Source organism: Lissotriton vulgaris, chromosome 5 (genome assembly GCF_964263255.1).
Source record: "Lissotriton vulgaris chromosome 5, aLisVul1.2, whole genome shotgun sequence".
Taxonomy (NCBI): Eukaryota; Metazoa; Chordata; class Amphibia; order Caudata; family Salamandridae; genus Lissotriton; species Lissotriton vulgaris.
In genome coordinates, this window is record NC_141693.1 from 60,516,718 (window position 1) to 60,535,901 (window position 19,184).

Here is a 19,184-nt window from a genome sequence, read left to right on the forward strand (position 1 = left end):
TAGCCCTTATGAGAGTTGTGCTCCACCTTCATTTTCTGCCACTTTTTTATTACAGTGAATAACCTGCCAGAAGCCCTGGTTGTAGATCCTGGTGCGCCATGTTTTATTATACTAATAGTATTACAGGTAACGGGTGTTGCAGGAAGACGTATTAACAGCAGGGATACTAGAAGAGTGTTCTTCAGAAGAGTAAGGTACGAACAGAAGCATTACTTAAAGAGTGCCATGAAGGAGTAGTTAAGAGCTAAAGGGGTAGAACAGTGCCCTGCAGGAAGAGGTACAAGAAGAAGGGGTACTAGAAGAGTGCCCTGCAGGAAGAGGTACAAGGAAGGGGTACTAGAAGAGTGCCCTGCAAGAGGAGGTACAAGAAGAACGAGTACTAGAAGAGTGCCCTGCAGGAGGAGGTACAAGGAAGGGGTACTAGAAGAGTGCCCTGCAGGAGGAGGTACAAGGAAGGGGTACTAGAAGAGTGCCCTGCAGGAAGAGGTACAAGGAAGGGGTACTAGAAGAGTGCCCTGCAGGAGGAGGTACAAGGAAGGGGTACTAGAAGAATCCCCTGCAGGAGGAGGTACAAGAAGATGGGGTACTAGAAGAGTGCCCTGCAGGATGAGGTACAAGGAAGGGGTACCAGAAGAGTGCCCTCCAGGAGGAGGTACACTGCAGGAGGAGGTACAAGAAGAAGGGGTACTAGAAGAGTGCTGTGCAGGGGAAGGAGGTACAGGCAGAAGGAGTACTAGAGGAGTCTGTGTAAGTGGCAGCCATCTAGGAAATGAGATCACAGCTGCCCAGGAAGGACAAAGAAATGTGACCGCCTCTTGGCAGTTATGGACTTTTAAAGGATCTGCTTGTGTGAAGCGCCCGCCGATTACTGGATTAATTCATCCCAGCATTGGGTGAGCTGTTGGATTGAAGGGGCTGAGATGAAAGACCCTCTATAAAAATTTAAGGAAGAACCAGACAAGAGTTGAGGATTTGGACTATTGGACTCTTTATGACAAGTTGTCTATCTCTTGCATGCGGCGTGGCTATATTACAAGTTCATCTCAGTATAAGGAGTTAAACGTACTGTTTAGAGAGTGACGGCAGGATCACAGCTGGTGAATGGAGGCTCTCTGTCACCCTCCAAGGAGGCTCTCGGTCACCCTCCGAGGGATGCTCTATATTACCCTCAGAGGGATACTCCCTGTTGCCCTCAGAGGGATGCTCTCTGTCACACTAAGAGGGCTGCTCTCTGTCTCCCTCAGAGGGACGCTCTCTGTCACCCTGGGAGGGATGCTCTCAGCTACTCTGAGAGAGATGCTCTCTGTCACACTTGGAGGGATGCTCTCTGTCACACTTGGAGGGATGCTCTCTGTCATCTACACCCCCTCCCGCCAGCTATGCTCTTCCAACCAAGCCCTTGCTGCGGTTCCACGCATCAACAAAACCACCATGGGAGGAAGATCCTTCGCACACCTGGCAGCTAAAACCTGGAACTCCATCCCCACACACCTCGCCTCACCCAAAACCATTTAGCCTTCAGAAAGCAACTTAAAACCTGGATATTCGGCAAGTAAGTCCACACCCTTCCTCAAGCGCCTTGAGACCCTCTGGGTATGTAGCGCGCTATACAAATTATTTGACTTGACTTGACTTGACCCTCGGAGGGGAGCTCCCTGTCACCCTCACAGGGATGCTCTCTGTCACACTAAGAGTAATTCTCCCTGTCACACTAAGAGGGTTGCTCTCTGTCACCGTCGGAGGCAAGCTCTCTGTCACCGTCGGAGGCAAGCTCTCTGTCACCCTCAGAGGGATGCTCTCTGTCACCCTCGGAGGGATGCTCTCTGTCACCCTCGGAGGGATGCTCTCTGTCACCCTCGGAGGGATGCTCTCTGTCACCCTTGGAGGGATGCTCTCTGTCACACTAAGAGGGATGCTCTCTGTCACACTAAGAGGGATGCTCACTGTCACACTAAGATGCCAGCTCTCTGTCACCCTCAGAGGGATGCTCTCTGTCACCCTCAGAGGGATGCTCTCTGTCACCCTCGGAGGGATGCTCTCTGTCACCCTTGGAGGGATGCTCTCTGTCACACTAAGAGGGATGCTCTCTGTCACACTAAGAGGGATGCTCACATTCACACTAAAAGGTATGCTCTCTGTCACCCTCAGAAGGATGCTCTCTGAGACCCTCAGAGGGATGCTCGCTGAGACGTCAGAGGGTTGCTCCCTGAGACCCTCAGAGGGTTGCTCCCTGAGACCCTCAGAGGGAGGCTCTCCGTCACCCCCGAGAGGGAGGCTCTCCGTCACCCTCAGAGGGAGGCTCTCCGTCACCCTCAGAGGGAGGCTCTCCGTAACCCTCAGAGGGAGGCTCTCCGTAACCCTCAGAGGGAGGCTCTCCGTCACCCTTCGAGGGAGGCTCTCCGTCACCCTCCGAGGGAGGCTCTCCATCACCCTCCGAGGGAGGCTCTCCGTCACCCTCCGAGGGAGGCTCTCCATCACCCGTAGAGGGTTGCTCTCCGTCACCCTCCGAGGGAGGCTCTCCATCACCCACAGAGGGTTGCTCGCCGTACAAAAGGGGGTGGTGATGGACGGAGCATCTGAATCAATCAAACACTCACACCCAGTCAAAAGATCTGGGTTTAATCCATCACCGTTCTTTAGCCCACTCTGCCACCCCAGTTCAGACATGGCTATATGCCAATCAGTCTGACCCTGTGCCTCATGGGAACAGTCCAGCCCGAACTGCCAAGCCATGTCTTCCCTGGACTGGAAAGAAGCTTCCGAGGACCGGTTTCTGGCATTCCAGCAGTCTTCAGCCCGGCTTGACGTCTGAGCATACCCTGCCACACTTATGGCGGCCAAAAGCGGTACAAAAGGGGGTGGTGATGGACGGAGCATCTGAATCAATCAAACACTCACACCCAGTCAAAAGATCTGGGTTTAATCCATCACCGTTTTTTAGCCCACTCTGCCACCCCAGTTCAGACATGGCTATATGCAAATCAGTCTGACACTGTGCCTCATGGGAACAATCCAGCCCGAAGTGCCAAGCCATGTCTTCCCTGGACTGGAAAGAAGCTTCCGAGGACCGGTTTCTGGCATTCCAGCAGTCTTCAGCCCGGCTTGACGTCTGAGCATACCCTGCCACACTTATGGCGGCCAAAAGCGGTACAAAAGGGGGTGGTGATGGACGGAGCATCTGAATCAATCAAACACTCACACCCAGTCAAAAGATCTGGGTTTAATCCATCACCGTTCTTTAGCCCACTCTGCCACCCCAGTTCAGACATGGCTATATGCAAATCAGTCTGACACTGTGCCTCATGGGAACAATCCAGCCCGAAGTGCCAAGCCATGTCTTCCCTGGACTGGAAACAAGCTTCCGAGGACCGGTTTCTGGCATTCCAGCCGTCTTCAGCCCGGTTTGCTTGAATCCAGTGGCAAAGTGAGCAAGGGACTCACGTCTGAGCATACCCTGCCACACTTATGGCGGCCAAAAGCAGTACAAAAGGGGGTGGTGATGGACAGAGCATCTGAATCAATCAAACACTAACACCCAGTCAAAAGATCTGCGTTTAATCCATCACCGTTCTTTAGCCCACTCAGCCACCCCAGTTCAGACATGGCTATATGCAAATCAGTCTGACCCTGTGCCTCATGGGAACAGTCCAGCCCGAACTGCCAAGCCATGTCTTCCCTGGACTGGAAACAAGCTTCCGAGGACCGGTTTCTGGCATTCCAGCCGTCTTCAGCCCGGCTTGCTCGCCGTCATCCGCCGAGGGTTGCTCGCCGTCACCCGCCGAGGGTTGCTCACCATCACCCTCCGAGGGAGGATCTCCGTCAGCCTCCGAGGGAGGCTCTCCGTCACCCTCCGAGGGAGGCTCTCCGTCACCCGTCGAGGGAGGCTCTCTGTCATCCTGCGAGGGAGGCTCTGTCACCCTTCGAGGGATGCTCCCTGTCGCCCTCCGAGGGATGTTTTGGATGTTCTGTGTCACCATCATCTAGTGCCCTTTAAATGGAGCTACTTCTCAGGAAGCTTCTTGGCTTTAAACTAATCAACGTATTTGAGCAGAGCATCACTGTTAAACATCCGTATGACCACAATAAGGATGTTTACACCTCTAATCCCACCCTAAGCCATATTGTTGAGGAATTTGGTTGTAGTTTACAGTTTTAAAGTAATCCAGTTGTAAATCAAATTTCTATTGCTGCAGGGCAGCAATTTGCCGACATTCATTTTGCACACTGTAATATAATCAGGGGTTACCCTTAATATAAAATTGTTACTATTCTTCAAACGAAAGAGTTCTCTGTGGCAATCTCTATCTTTATCTGGGATGAAAAAAACCCAGTGAGCTTTCCATTACCGATTTCAAATTCCAGGTTAAATAGCTGACAAGAGGTTTGGTGCACGTGAACCTAAGTGGCCACCTGCATCAGGAGACAAGTAAACACATTAGAACAGAAATGTTTTCAAACTTCTTAGAAAAGAAGGAATTTGGTTTCTTTCCAGTTCTCTCAGGTGTTGTCACTCATTAAGCTTTCCATTTCTATCTTTTAACACATTTTGCTCCTTGGTCTTCATATATTATTTACTGTCACTGGAATTGCTTGGTGTGTTGCATTCTCCCTAATAGATAAAATACATAAATATTTTGTATATAGTTGGGTTATTAACTTGTATATGACACCGTAAAAGGTCACTGTACATTTCACAGTTTGTATATGGAGTTGGGCTCAAAGCATCAAGTGGGACAATGTAAATTATCCATCTCTGTGTATCATGTGCGGCTCTCGGAGTGCGTGGGGTCACTGTGCATTGACCCAGCCAGGAGATCATACGTGCTCCGCTCATACATTTAATAATGCACACAAAATACAATTATTTCACTTCCTTCTGTTTTATTTCCCAAACAGTATCTCACCTTCAGGAGTTCCCACGACGGCGCCTCAGACTTCTTTTCTATCTCCGTTATTAGGGCCTTGAGAGAGGTGATTTGATTGGACAGTTTGGTGAGATTTGCATATTCTATCATGGTCATTTTCTTCTCCATCTCCTCCAGTCTTCTGTGAAGTGTTTGCTTATTTTCTTTCAGAAGCTGCCGCAGCTTTTCAAACTCAGATTCAATTCTATTCTTCTCAGTTCTTAGCTTGTTCTGTCAGAAGCAAAGAAAAGCTGGTTAGATATTAAAAATTTTCTACAAGCCATCCTTGGAGTCGGAGTCCAGGAGGAGGGTGGAAAGGTTGATAATTGCTTAAAAAAAAATCAGACCACTAATGTGCTTTTCCTAATTTCTGAACTGCAATCTCTTACTACCTTCCCTTTTACCGTCTTCCATCCTTCTCACACTCCTGCCCTCCCCTTCCCTCAGACACCTCATGAACTGTAGAGAGGTCAGAATTTGTGAAGTTGTAGAGAAGCTCGATCCATGGAGAGGGTGCAAGGAAGGAAACCCACCGCAGGCAGAGACAGTCAAAGACCCAGAGACGGGCTGAGGGGAGACACAGGCTGAAGTCACATGATGATGTAAAAGAAGGGGGGCCAGGAAGTTTCCGCCCTTGGGAGGGAAGACACAAGATTTGGGGAGTGCGGACTGCCCCTGTCCTGCCAGCACAATGGATGTGTTCGCCCAGAAGGAGACGCAGAGAGGGTGTCCTACAATGGCGCTCATTCAAAGTGATGGGTAATCACTGGTGTCGGAATGTCACGTTAAAAATCATAAACAAAGTATGTGCATTCTGTCACAAAATGCAGAATTACCAGATAAATCAATGTTTTTGAAGGTAATTCAGCGATTTCTGTAAAAGATGAGTGAGGAGATTGGATAGACATCCTTTCCTATCCTAAGATAAGAGGCTGTGAGTTATCATGTGAGGTGTGTCACACTGTGGCTTAGAGCAAGAGCCTGCGTGTTATCAGGTGAGGTACGAAATGAACAATTGATGGACAAAATGCAGAACAATGTCACACATTCACACCAGTACAGAGATCTGAGCCTAAATCTATAGTTTTTTTTGCTCACCATGCCATTCCAGTTTGGACCCAGCCAAATGCAAATCAGTCTTGACCCTGCGCCCAATGGGAACAGTCCAGCCCGAACTGCCAGTCCAGGTCCTCCCTGGACTGGAAACAAGCATCCTAGGACCGATTTTGGACTTTCAGCCCTCATCAGCCAGGACCTGCCTTAGCAGTTCGGGCTGGACTGTTCCCATAGAAAACAGGGTCAAGACTGATTTGCATATGGCTGGGTCCAAACTGGGATGGTGTGGTGAGCGAAAGAATGACAGATTAAACCCAGATCCTTCTGATTGGGGGTGAATGTTTGCATTGTCCAGCATTCCGTCCATCAACTGTTTCTTTTGCCTAGGTCGCCCTAAGTGGGAAGGGTATGCCCAGACATGGGTCCCGTGCTCACTACACCACTGGATTCAAGCTAGCCTGGCAGATGAAGGGTGATGCCCTGAAATTGGTCCCAGGATGTTTGTTCCCGGTCCAGGGATGACCTGGCTTAGCAGTTCGGGCTGGACTGTTCCCATAAGGGACAGGGTCAAGACTGATTTGCATATGGCTGAATCCAAACTGGGGTGGTGTGGTGAGTGAAGGAATGATGGATTAAACCCAGATCCTTGTGACTGGGGGTGAATGTTTGCATTGTCCAGCATTCTGTCCATCAATTGTTTCTGTTTTTATCAGGTGAGGTACATCACACTGAGGCTTAGAGCAGGGGCCTGTGGGTTATCAGGTGCGGTATGTCACACTGTGGCTTCGAGCGGGAGCCTGTGTGTTATCAGATGAGGTATGTCACACTGCGGCTTAGAGCCGGAGACTGTGAATTATCAGGTGAGGTATGTCACACTATGCTTAGAGCAGGAGCCTGTGTGTTATCAGGTGAGGTATGTCACACTGTGGCTTAGAGCAGGAGCCTGTGTGTTATCAGGTGAGGTATGTCACACTGTGGCTTAGAGCAGGAGCCTGTGTGTTATCAGATGAGGTATGTCACACTGTGGCTTACAGCAGGAGCCTGTGTGTTATCAGGTGAGGTATGTCACACTGTGGCTTCGAGCGGGAGCCTGTGTGTTATCAGATGAGGTATGTCACACTGCGGCTTAGAGCCGGAGACTGTGAATTATCAGGTGAGGTATGTCACACTATGCTTAGAGCAGGAGCCTGTGTGTTATCAGGTGAGGTATGTCACACTGTAGCTTAGAGCAGGAGCCTGTGTGTTATCAGATGAGGTATGTCACACTGCAGCTTAGAGCCGGAGACTGAATTATCAGGTGAGGTATGTCACACTGTACTTAGAGCAGGAGCCTGTACCACCTGGACTTGCTTCAGAAAGGTCGCTCCCTCACGCTCCTCCTCATCTGCAGCTGAAACGCTCCGTGATCACGCATCCCTGGTATCGTTCCTTGTGATCACTACAGCACTGTTTGTTTACCGAGCTCCATAGTATTTTAGCGCTTCTACACGCATAGCGCCGCTGTTAGTATTTGGCTGAAAGGTTCCGTGATAAGGCATCCCTCGCATCGCCCCCTGTGATTAATACAGCACTGTTTGTCTACCGAGCTCCATAGCATGATAGCGCTTTTACACGCATAGCGCCGCTGTTAGTATTTGGCTGAAAGGCTCCGTGATAACACATCCCTCGCATCACTCCTTGTGATTAATTCAGCACGGTTTGTTTACCGAGCTCCATAGCATTATAGCGCTTTTACACGCATAGCGCCGCTGATAATATTAGGCACAAATAGCGCGACCTCGCTCAGGCTGTTATGCTAATCTTTCTTGTGTCTGTGCTTTTCTTTTGATTGTACTGCTCACTCGACGCATTTGTAATTGCTGCCCCTGTCTGCCCTTTCCCTTTGACCCTCCATTTTGTTGTTGGTATCCCCTGGCCCGCCCCTCATCCACACTACCGCCTCCCTGCTGCCCCTCCCACGCTCCGCCCCCTCCACTCTCCATTTATGTCAGATGGTCCCACGCGCAGCGTCCACGCCGAAGGTGCGCCAAAGGTAAGCCCGTCTACGCCCGTCCGCGCCTGGACCGCGCCCAGCGCCAGAGCTTCTGGTCCTCGCAATGCCCACTCCTCCCGCATTACTTACGATGCCACCACCCTCCTAGCCCTCAACCCCGGCCGCTCCCCCAACTGCGTCCAAGCCACTCCTGGACACACCCATGGACCCTTTTCCTGCTACTCCTGCAAATTCGACGGCACCAAGAACAACTCCCCATCCATGAACCCACAACAGATATCCGATCCCAACCACCTACAATGCATCCTGCTCAACACCCGCTCGGTCCACAGACACGCCATTGACCTCTGGATTCTACTCAATACCATCTCTCCGGGCGTCGCCTTCCTAACAGAAACATGGATGAACACCTCTTCAGCCCCAGACATCACCATTGCCATCCCGGAAAGCTATAAGATCATTCGCAAGGACCGCACCGGCCACACAGGAGGAGGCATCGCTATCGTCCATAAGAAATCCATCCGTATCTCAACCAGCTCAGACGTCAATCTCGCCAACGCTGAACACCTTCACTTCCAAATCCACATCGACCCCAAGACCACACTCAGAGGCACCCTCCTTTACAGGCCACCAGGACCCCGCGCACAATTCAGTGAAGACATCACGGACTTCATCACTCCACACGCGCTCCCCTCCGAGGACTACATCCTTTTGGGAGACCTGTGTGTTATCAGGTGAGGTATGTCACACTGTGGCTTAGAGCAGGAGCCTGTGTGTTATCAGATGAGGTACGTCACACTGTGGCTTAGAGCAGGAGCCTGCGTGTTATCAGATGAGGTATGTCACACAGTGGCTTAGAGCCGGAGCCTGCGTGTTATCAGGTGAGGTATGTCACACTGTGACTTCGAGCGGGAGCCTGTGTGTTATCAGATGAGGTATGTCACACTGCGGCTTAGAGACGGAGACCATGAATTATCAGGTGAGGTATGTCACACTGTAGCTTAGAGCAGGAGCCTGTGTGTTATCAGATGAGGTATGTCACACTGCAGCTTAGAGCCGGAGACTGAATTATCAGGTGAGGTATGTCACACTGTGGCTTAGAGCAGGAGCCTGTGTGTTATCAGATGAGGTATGTCACACTGTGGCTTAGAGCAGGAGCCTGTGTGTTATCAGATGAGGTATGTCACACTGTGGCTTAGAGCAGGACCCTGTGTGTTATCAGGTGAGGTATGTCACACTGTGGCTTAGAGCAGGAGCCTGTGTGTTATCAGATGAGGTATGTCACACTCTGGCTTAGAGCAGGAGCCTGTGTGTTATCAGGTGAGGTATGTCACACTGTGGCTTAGAGCAGGAGCCAGTGTGTTATCAGATGAGGTATGTCACACTGTGGCTTAGAGCAGGAGCCTGTGTGTTATCAGATGAGGTATGTCACACTGCGGCTTAGAGCCGGAGACTGTGAATTATCAGATGAGGTATGTCACACTGTGGCTTAGAGCCGGAGCCTGTGAATTATCAGATGAGGTATGTCACACTGTAGCTTAGAGCAGGAGCCTGTGTGTTATCAGATGAGGTATGTCACACTGTCGCTTAGAGCCGGAGACTGAATTATCAGGTGAGGTATGTCACACTGTGGCTTAGAGCAGGAGCCTGTGTGTCGCTAAGTACGCATACACACCTGATCATGATCAAACCTACGCACAAGATAGATAATCATCAAATACGAATGGTAAATTACAGATTGTTGTTTTTGTTAATGGTAAAAATGCTCATGGTGATATATTTGCACAATTATTATGATCTTGAGTTCCCGTTGGGACATTGACATCGAACCACAATTCTATAGTATGTGTAATGCTGTTATTATATCCATGTACCCCATCAGTGTTCTATATAAACCTGTATGAAAGATATTATGTACACTCACTATTGTCAAGGATTTATGTACAAACCTCTAAAAAATCAATAAATAATATTTTTTGAAAAATGGGCACTAGATATCCTGGGACATTCCAGTCAGCTAGGACCTATCTCTGTGAGAGGTCTAATGAAGGCATAAAAAATGACACATCAACCTATTGACGATTAGTAAGACTGTTGCAGGAAATCCTTGCAGTGAGGATTAAGCAGACAGAGAATGCCCAAGGTCAGTGGCTGATGCTGAGCCGTGCCCAAGTAATTTCTAGAATTAGAAATGCATATTTCCTGAAGAAGGGAATGTACATGTCCAGAAACGTGTTAGGATTAGAGGGCCTTGGGTTTAGATGAACTATTTGTGGGCTAAAACTCATCTACACAATGTTGGAGTTTCCATGCTCGCTTTATCACTTAGACTAGCAGCCCGTCCCGACGTTGTCCGGGTATGAATTGCTGCCGGCCAGTAGTATATTGTTTTGTAGGATTTCGTTTTGATAGCATTTCTTATCTGTGACAGGCCTGTGAAACGCTCCGATTCACAGTGCACTGCTGATGCACTTAAGAGTGCGCGTTCAGTAGTGTGTGAACTCGAGTTTCCCTACTTTATTTTTCCTTGCTATATTATATATTAGAACATTGGAATGTTGGGAGCTCCATTGAAAACAATGGAGTGCTCTGGGCTTATAATGGCTGGTATAAGCCTGGAGCTCCAACATTCCAATGTTTCTTTGTTCACAGCTCTGGCTGTAAACAAAGGGTTCAGGGAGCGTGAGGGGATTGCAATCCCCTCACGCTCCCAAAAGGCTTTGTTTTTTTTGTTAGAACATTCTGTCCTCTAGTGACAGAATGTTCTAATAGCCTTATAGCCCTTCGTAGATGGGCTATACCGATATTAAAGTCCCTCTCCCTTGTTAAAGGCCCTCGCCTTCGGCTCGGGCCTTTAACGCTGGAGAGGGCCTTTAATAGCCGGTATAGCCCTCTACGGCGGGCTATAAGGCTATATTAGAACATTGGAATGTTGGGAGCTCGATTGAAACAATGGAGTGCTCTGGGCTTAAAATGGCTGGTATAAGCCTAGAGCTCCAACATTCCAATCTTTCTATGATCACAGCTCTGGATGTGAACAAAGGCTTCAGGGAGTCTGAGGGGATTCCAATCCCCTCAGGTTCCCAAAAGGCTTTGTTCTTTTTTGTTAGAACATTCTACCCTCTAGTGGCAGAATGTTCTAATAGCCTCATAGCCCATCGTAGCTGGGCTATACCGCTAATAAAGTCCCTCTCCCCTGTTAAAGGCCCTCGCCTTCGGCTCGGGCCTTTAACGCTGGAGAGGGCTTTTAATAGCTAGTATAGCCCTCTACGGCGGGCTATAAGGCTATAGCGCGAACTCGACCACATGGCACAAGCACAATTTACATTAAAGAAGAACACATTCATTTGTGGTAGGCACGGGTAGACAAAGCGATTTGCCTGGAATCACAGGATGTTGAGCTGATGCTGAGATTCGAACGTAGCTCCCCAGTTCTAAAGTTCGCAATTCTAGAACTTGTGGCGGGAGGTGTGTCTAAAAGTGTATGTCGGTGCTGGCCATCAATGAGAGAGACCTGTGCATTTTTCAAATCGGTGGTGAAAAAATATGAGTATGTTGCTGGAGATGTGGGCCGCCGTGCCACCAATGTACTTACCGGGGGAGGGTAAACACCCATTATTCCGCAACTTTCTTTCCGCATACTTTCATTACGAAAGAACCATAACTCCGCAATGCCATTATAACGCATGGCATTACATTTTATATGCTTTACCACGAAATTCATTGTAAATGCATGAATGGTAAAAGCATTATTTTTTTTTTAAATGTTTGGATAAGGTAAGTATGGGTATAGGGGTATATGTTTTGGGGTACTGAGGTATATGTTTTGGGGTGTTTGGGTATTTTAAGGGTTCAGATATAGTTTTGGGTTATGGGGTACAGGGGTAGTTTTAGGGTTTAGGGATAGGTATGGGTTTTGGGGTACAGGGGTATTTTTAGGGTTCAGGGCTTGTAGCGGGAATTCCGTTCTCCTACAGAACTGTGCATAGAGATCTGGAACCTCGGTGAATTAGGATGGCCCAAAACTCACCTTAGTACCCAAAATCCCCTTACCGAGCTAGCTACAGTGTCTCATTGGTCATAACAAACTCCCAATGTTTAGACAAACCAGAACATGAACTTAGAGTACCTCAGGTATCGTGGAACACATGAACACTCTTTCGCTATATAATAATTTCAAACCAGAACGTGGAGTAAATGAGGACACGTGCATATTTGAAGTATTTATTTACTAATGCAGGGTTCTCAAACGCAGTATCTTATATAGCACTATCAAACATATTATAAGAAACAAAGTTATCAGCATAGTTACTAGTCCATAGAAAGCGAACGGTGACAGCATACTAAGATGCTGAAATGAATAGGAATTTACAACACCTATTTCTCACCCTCCCTATTTAGCATAGTATTTTATATCTATGAAGGTCTCATTTGGGTTTTAGCTGGGCGGGCCCATACCTCAAAATCTCAGTGGCAGAGGATCACATTTTCTTCCACCAGCTCTCTGCATGCGAAGCACCATCAAGTGTGTTACATGTGTTTTCAGCAAAGCAATATAAAACCCGCTTCGAGACAGATTTTGGCAGCAACTGCATTTGTATTATGTCTAGGAAGGTGCGAAGATCAGACCTCACAACAACACTGTGTCGAGTTATCCTTGGAAGCTTCAGCACTCACTGTGCAGACAGTGTACCAAGCAAAGCAGATATCAGAGCAATAACATATTATTTCTCAAGTAAAGCACAACGCTCTTCTAGGTTGAAAGCTAAAATAACAATTTTGTGTCATGTGCAAAATGAAGCAAAAGGAAAAATGGTGTTTAAACCTTTAAAAAGCTCATGCTAACTTAACACAGTATATAGAAAAGAAGTAGCTATATGACAGGCTAGGTTTGGGTTTTGGGGTATAGGGGTATTTTAGTGCAGGGGTACGTTTGGGTTTTGGGGTACAGGGGTATTTTAAGGGTTCAGGGCTAGGTTTAGGTTTTGGGGTACAGGGGTATTTTTAGGGTTCAGGGCTAGGTTTGGGTTTTGGGGTACAGGGGTATTTTAGGGTTCAGGGGTAGGTTTGGGTTACAGGGTTATTTTTATGGTTCAGGGCTAGGTTTGGGTTTTGGGGTACAGGGGAATTTTTAGGGTTCAGGGGTAGGTTTGGGTTTTGGGGTACAGGGGTATTTTAAGGGTTCAGGGCTAGGTTTAGGTTTTGGGGTACAGGGGTATTTTAGGGTTCAGGGGTAGGTTTGGGTTTTGGGGGACAGGGGTATTTTTAGGGTTCAGGGCTAGGTTTGTGTTTTGGGGTACAGGGGTATTTTTAGGGTTCAGGGGTAGGTTTGGGTTTTGAGGTACAGGGGTATTTATAGGGTTCAGGGCTAGATTTGGGTTTTGGGGTACAGGGGTATTTTTAGGGTTTAGGGATAGGTTTAGGCTTTGGGGTACAGGGTATATTTATAGGGTTAATATGGGTTAGTGTTTAAGGGTGTTGGGGTATTTTAAGGAGTAAGGGTGGGTTATGATTATGGGGTGCAGGGGTATTTAAAGGGAACAGGGTGGACACCCGGAGCTGGAATGTACCGAACCTGGGAAGGAAAAACAATGAAATATTGGGCACCACACTCGCTTCTTTTTCCGTAATCCCGCGCCCGCACATGCCCACGCCCCCAGCACACGCCCACAGCACACGATATGAGAAATGGCATGAAGGGCCGAACGTACCACATGCCCCTAGCGTTTGTCACGACCCCAGCACACTCCCACAGCACAACGCAAACACGCCCACAAGGGACTACTTTTCTGGCACGGTTCTTTTACCTTTTAAATGTATATGGTGGGCGTCTGCATAGCCTATGTCCTTCTGCTGCAACTGCCCTTTCCAACGCTGTATTGGGTGTTGCGATTGGTGCTGTGGTTCCTGAGATTACCCGCCTCAAAGGTGTGGGCTCTCTCTTTATTATATTAGTATAGATTAACTCTGTTGGAAGATCTGTGGTTTGATGATGTGGCTGCTTGTTGCCGTTGCCGAGCCTGGCTGGATCATTTGTGGTAAACGTTGAATACTATTTAGAAATAAATTCAATTATGGAAGCCGGTGTCCTTATTACCAGGACAAGATCCAGTGGTGTAATAAACTATAAGATTGCCTATTCTACATGGTTCCCCAGTGTGGTGGCACCACTACAGACAACAGGTAATAATGCCAACTTAGAAGCGCTGTCGTTCACTTACAAAGAAAATATCTTCGAAGAATGAGCAGAGAGGATTCTTCCTGTCTACGCAGGTTTAACAGAACTGAAAAGAAGACACAAAGCGGTAAGATGAGGAGCTCTTCTTTATTTGTCCTGGTGCATAGGTCTCCCGGCAGCAACTGCCGACATGTCAAAGGTATACAACATTCGACGCCAGAACATGGAATCCAAAGAGATGTCCCGTGCGGGCTGGCACGCGGGACATTAACTAAAGATAACATCTTTACACATCCCCCTTCCTACATTGCAAACAAAGAGATTCAACATTCCCTAAAGAAAATACAAAATTCCCTAAAACATTTCCTTCCCCCCACCAATAATTAAAATAATAACAAAAACAAACCAAAAACAAAAACCCAAAGCGGAATGTACAATTTAGATGACAATTCAAGATACAATAAAATCACGATACTTAGTAGGCACAGATTTAATTTTTGACGACCTCCGCTGAAAGTCAGAGCTGCAACCAGTGGAATCTGTAGAAGTAATTGAATTCCTGATGCTAGAGGAATCAAAGGAATCCAAACCAAATTTGTTCCTCACAAACTCAACCTTAGATTTGGGTACAATTGAAATACAAGACTTATTCCAAATGTTACCATTGTCAAGCACTACAACCTGATCTTTCACCTCCTTGACCTATACAGAAGGGGAGAATTTAGCTTGCCCTTTGCGTATAAGCACAGGTTTTTTAATTCTAACCCAATCACCCTGACATACTGGAGATGTTCTAATGCTTTTCTGTGCATATTTTGCCCGAGCAACACTCCTAATAACTGCTACCCTCCCAATCTTGGTAACATCAATGTATTTTCTCAACATCCAATCTTTATGGAGCTTGGAACCAGCTACTCTTCCTCTGAGCAAGGTGAAAGGTGAAATACCTGTGCTGTCATGAGGAGTGACCCTCATAGCCCACAACATGTCAGAAATCACATGTCTCCAATGAAGGCCATTTATAGCAGCCAGTTGTAATTGATCTTTAATAACACGATTCAGGTGTTCAACCAAACTGTGGTAAATATTTGATTTACCGTCTTAATTTCTATGCAGGTAAGTACTTAATCAATAATAACTCAATCGGAAAGAAAAAGGCAGAGTCCGTGGTGTTAGAGTTCTTAGGGGTTTTATTCCTTAAAAAAGGAATGGTCATGACCTGGATATCATGTTCCTGCAACCACAGGGGTTCAGGAAGGGATAGAGCAATATTTTATTGACAATACATAGCTTATATACTTAAGTTATATTATAGAAACCAATACAGTAGGCGTAACAGTTGAGAGAAACAAGATAACAGCATCCACGTGGTAGTGATACGTAATTAGAAGGCGTGAACTAGGCGTGAACATAGAGGTGTGTGCTAGAAGCGTCACAGATAGGTGTCACGAGTAGGTGGGTACAAAGCAGAATCTTGCAATGTCAGCAGAAATCTGAGGCCTGGATGCGCGCGCAGCTGCATGACGTGTGATTGACGTGGAAACTGGAGGGTGCAGGGGACTTGACATTTACACTGGCGGAAAAGAGACAGAAGTCTGGCATGTCAGATCAACTCGTACTTCTATCATATCTGATATCTGATGTTTGAGAACCATATTATCTAAACGGAAAAGGTCTCTGGGGCAGAAGCTATTCTATACTGACTGTGAGTGCGTGTATAAGCGTCTAAGTGTCTACATGAGAATGCGAGGGGGCATGGGCCTACCATGGTAACAGAGGCTATGAATTACTTGCATGGAGACAGTGAGGCCGGGCCCTTGCTCTGCAGCTGGGGGGATGTTTACTTAAACTAGTAGGCAGGAATGCATTTTCGAAGAGCGGAACAGATAATTCGAAGGTTGAAGTCAGCCTTGGCAGGCAGCAGGCTGTGCTAAGCGCCGGGAGCCGCACAGAAAGTAAGTCAGAGGTCACGGGTCCAGAGACAGCCGGGGCTGAGGCTTTCAGAGTCAGAAGCCAGAAAAAAGGCTCGATGGCAGAATTCAGGGCCTACTTCGCCAGAGCAGAAAAACGTGTAAAGTACACTACAAAAAGACGTTGGCATAGCATACTTAGAAACGGAATATTCAACCCATTCCGGGTGGGTCTGAAAGAGGACATGTTAACGTTGGACGCAAATGTATTTGCGTCTTCATAGCTGGCACAGGAGGGAAGTTACATGAACTTTAAGCTGGTACATGGAAACGGTGGGGTACACGCTAGGGAACACAACTTGACCATAAAATTTATATTTCCTCATTCCCTCCTTGTTCCCTACGGACCCTTCATGATATATCGATCCTCATAAATCGATCAGTCTGTTCTTGCAACATCATTTGTTCATCTTTCTTTCTTTGACGTTTTGAGAGAAAACTGGAATGTTCAATGCACGATGTGGCACACAGTCCACAAATCGCTGGCCCACACTGTAGGCACAGGCAACAACTGAATACTATGACTAGGCCGACGCCTAGGAAGGATAGGATCTTCCATCCCCAAGCGGTTAACGTTGTCCAGAACCAACCGGACCAAGTCCAGGTGCCTGGATTCTGATGTATCAAACCTGCAATTTTATGAAGACGTGTAATAGCTTGATATACCGTTGGCGCGTTTTCTGGAATGAAAACACAGCAACTTGACCCGATGACCTTACAAGCTCCACCTCTATCTGCCAAGATGACGTCAATAACAAGACGATTTTGAAGGACAACAATCCGCATAGCAGACTGTTCCTCTGTTAAGTTACCTAAGGCGGAGGCAGTTTCATTCACTACTGCTTCAAGTGTTCTAGTTAATCTGCGTATCCATATACTTCATTTTCTAGATCAGTTCCTATTCTAGTGGGGAGTCCCTTCTTGTCAGGGTAACAGACATTAAGCAGAACTAAGTTCAAGTTTCCCCAAACCCAGCTCCCTTTGAAAACAGCAATATCAGGATCTAAGGAATTAATTATTCTAAACCATGCACCACAGGAGCCATTGTGAGTGAACGGGTACGGAAAGAGGGGCAGAACTCCCTTGTATTTCTGGTAGGGAGGGAGTCGGCCACATATCCAGCAGTTTGTAGCATTGTTAGTCTGATGGGAATGATGTAACATACTAATGAATGTGTTGTTGCGCAGCGCAAGTCTGTAAGAAAGTTCGTGTGGAGGTAATTCGCTAAAAGAATGTTCAGCAGAAACATTGTAAGCAGATTGTTCACGCTTGAAAATAGGGTAATAGATAGGGAGCAGTATACTGGCAACAATAATCAGAAAACTTAGAAAAAACATAATTAATAATGTCACTATACAGTGACTACGGAGTGATTTGCAATATGTACGTTTCTTGAGTTGTCTCTCTCTCTCTCTATCTCGATCTAGGGGATACATGTCAGAAACTATTTAACCGATTCACCTAGGGGAGGACTTAAACAATTAAACTGTCTGACTTGCTAGATCGGAGTTTAAATTTATACTCCTCTTGGGGAGTTTTCTCTCGTTCGGGAACTTTAAAGTCACTAGGCTCAATACAGTCTTTGAAGGGGGTGGACGAGTCTGGGTCTGGTTTCAGTTCGTTGCACCTTTTAATATGACTCGTATGTATCCACCCCTTTCTGCCTTCCACCTTTATCGCTGTCCTCGTAGTAAGAAGGACGGTCTTCGGCTCTTTCCAGCGGGGCTCCAGCGGACTTTTCCTGTCAAAGTTCCTTATTAAGACCAGATCTCCGGGACGGACATCATGCGGCTTTACATCAGTGTTGTCAGGGAAGGCTGCGGCAACCTGTGAACGACATGATTGGAGTGCAGACATCAAGGAGGCAAGATAATCTGTCAGCATGTTACAATCAACATCAGTAATTTTCTTAGGTATGGGCGTCCCCCACATATTCGGTGGTCTGCCAAAGACCACTTCGTACGGGGATAGTCCTGATCTCGAGTGGGCAACCATTCTCATGTAGAATAATGCAACTGGCAGGGCGACTATCCAGTCGACCCCTTTCTCTTTACAAACTTTGGCAAGGCGGGTCTTTAGTGTCTGGTTATGCCTTTCTACAAGGCCTGCGGCTTCGGGATGTCGGACACAGTGGAATTTCCACTGATATCCTAGCAGCAAGGAAACTTGTTTCATTAATTCGGATGAGAATGGCTGTCCGTTATCTGAGTACACGACACGAGGCAAGCCGTATCGTGGGAAGAATTCTCGAACGAGCTGTCTGGCAGTGGTCGGAGCAGTGTAATCTGGGACTGGATATGCTTCGGTCCAACGGGAAAGTGCACAAACAATTACGAGGACATATTTGAATCCTCGACAACGGTCCATCTGGATATAATCCATCTGGAGGACTTCAAAAGGGTGATCAGGCGGATGAAATCCACCTTGTTCTACAGGGACGCTTTTACCTGGATTGAACTGACAACAGATCATGCAAGTACGCACTTTCTGTTTTGCAGCTGCTCGTAAGTGTTTATTGCACCAGAGATTCTGTATACTGTCTAACATCGCTTTCTCTCCTAGATGTGCTGAACTATGTGCTGTATTGATTATGACTTGAACCATAGAGTCAGGGAGAAACCATGTAGATTTTCCCTTCGTCATCCAACCTTGATCTGTCTGGATCCCTCCTAGTTCAGTCCATTTCTTTATTTCATCTGCAGTAGCATGTGTCTGAATATCGATTACATCTAGTGTGGGATCCCTGACTGTCATACAATGTGTCGGTACTATTGTCTTTGTCACGTCAGTTGTCTGGGTATGAGTCAGTGCTGTATGTTTTGCTGTCTGGTCTGCCAGGTCGTTACCCTGGGAAACAGAATCTGTAACTTTGGTATGTGCTTTACACTTCATGACGGATATGCCTGAAGGCAGATGTATTGCTTCTAACAGTGCTTGAATGAGGGGACCGTGTTGGATCTTGGCACCGTGAGAGGTCAAAAAACCTCGTTCTTGCCATAACATTCCGAAGTCGTGTACAACTCCGAACGCATAACGGGAATCAGTGTATACGTTAACATTTCTGTTCTTGGCTAGGATACAGG

The 19,184-nt window shown here is 47.1% G+C and overlaps 1 protein-coding gene across 1 annotated transcript in view; it reads right to left on the reverse strand.

Annotated features, from left to right (window-relative positions):
* Positions 1–19,184, reverse strand: part of LOC147710158 (E3 ubiquitin-protein ligase TRIM39-like) — a 115,518-nt gene that overhangs the window by 35,150 nt on the left and 61,184 nt on the right. The window contains exon 3 of the mRNA XM_086920841.1: positions 4,905–5,135. Coding sequence (XP_086776967.1) covers positions 4,905–5,135 — 231 coding nt within the window. The remainder of the gene's footprint in view (positions 1–4,904; positions 5,136–19,184) is intronic.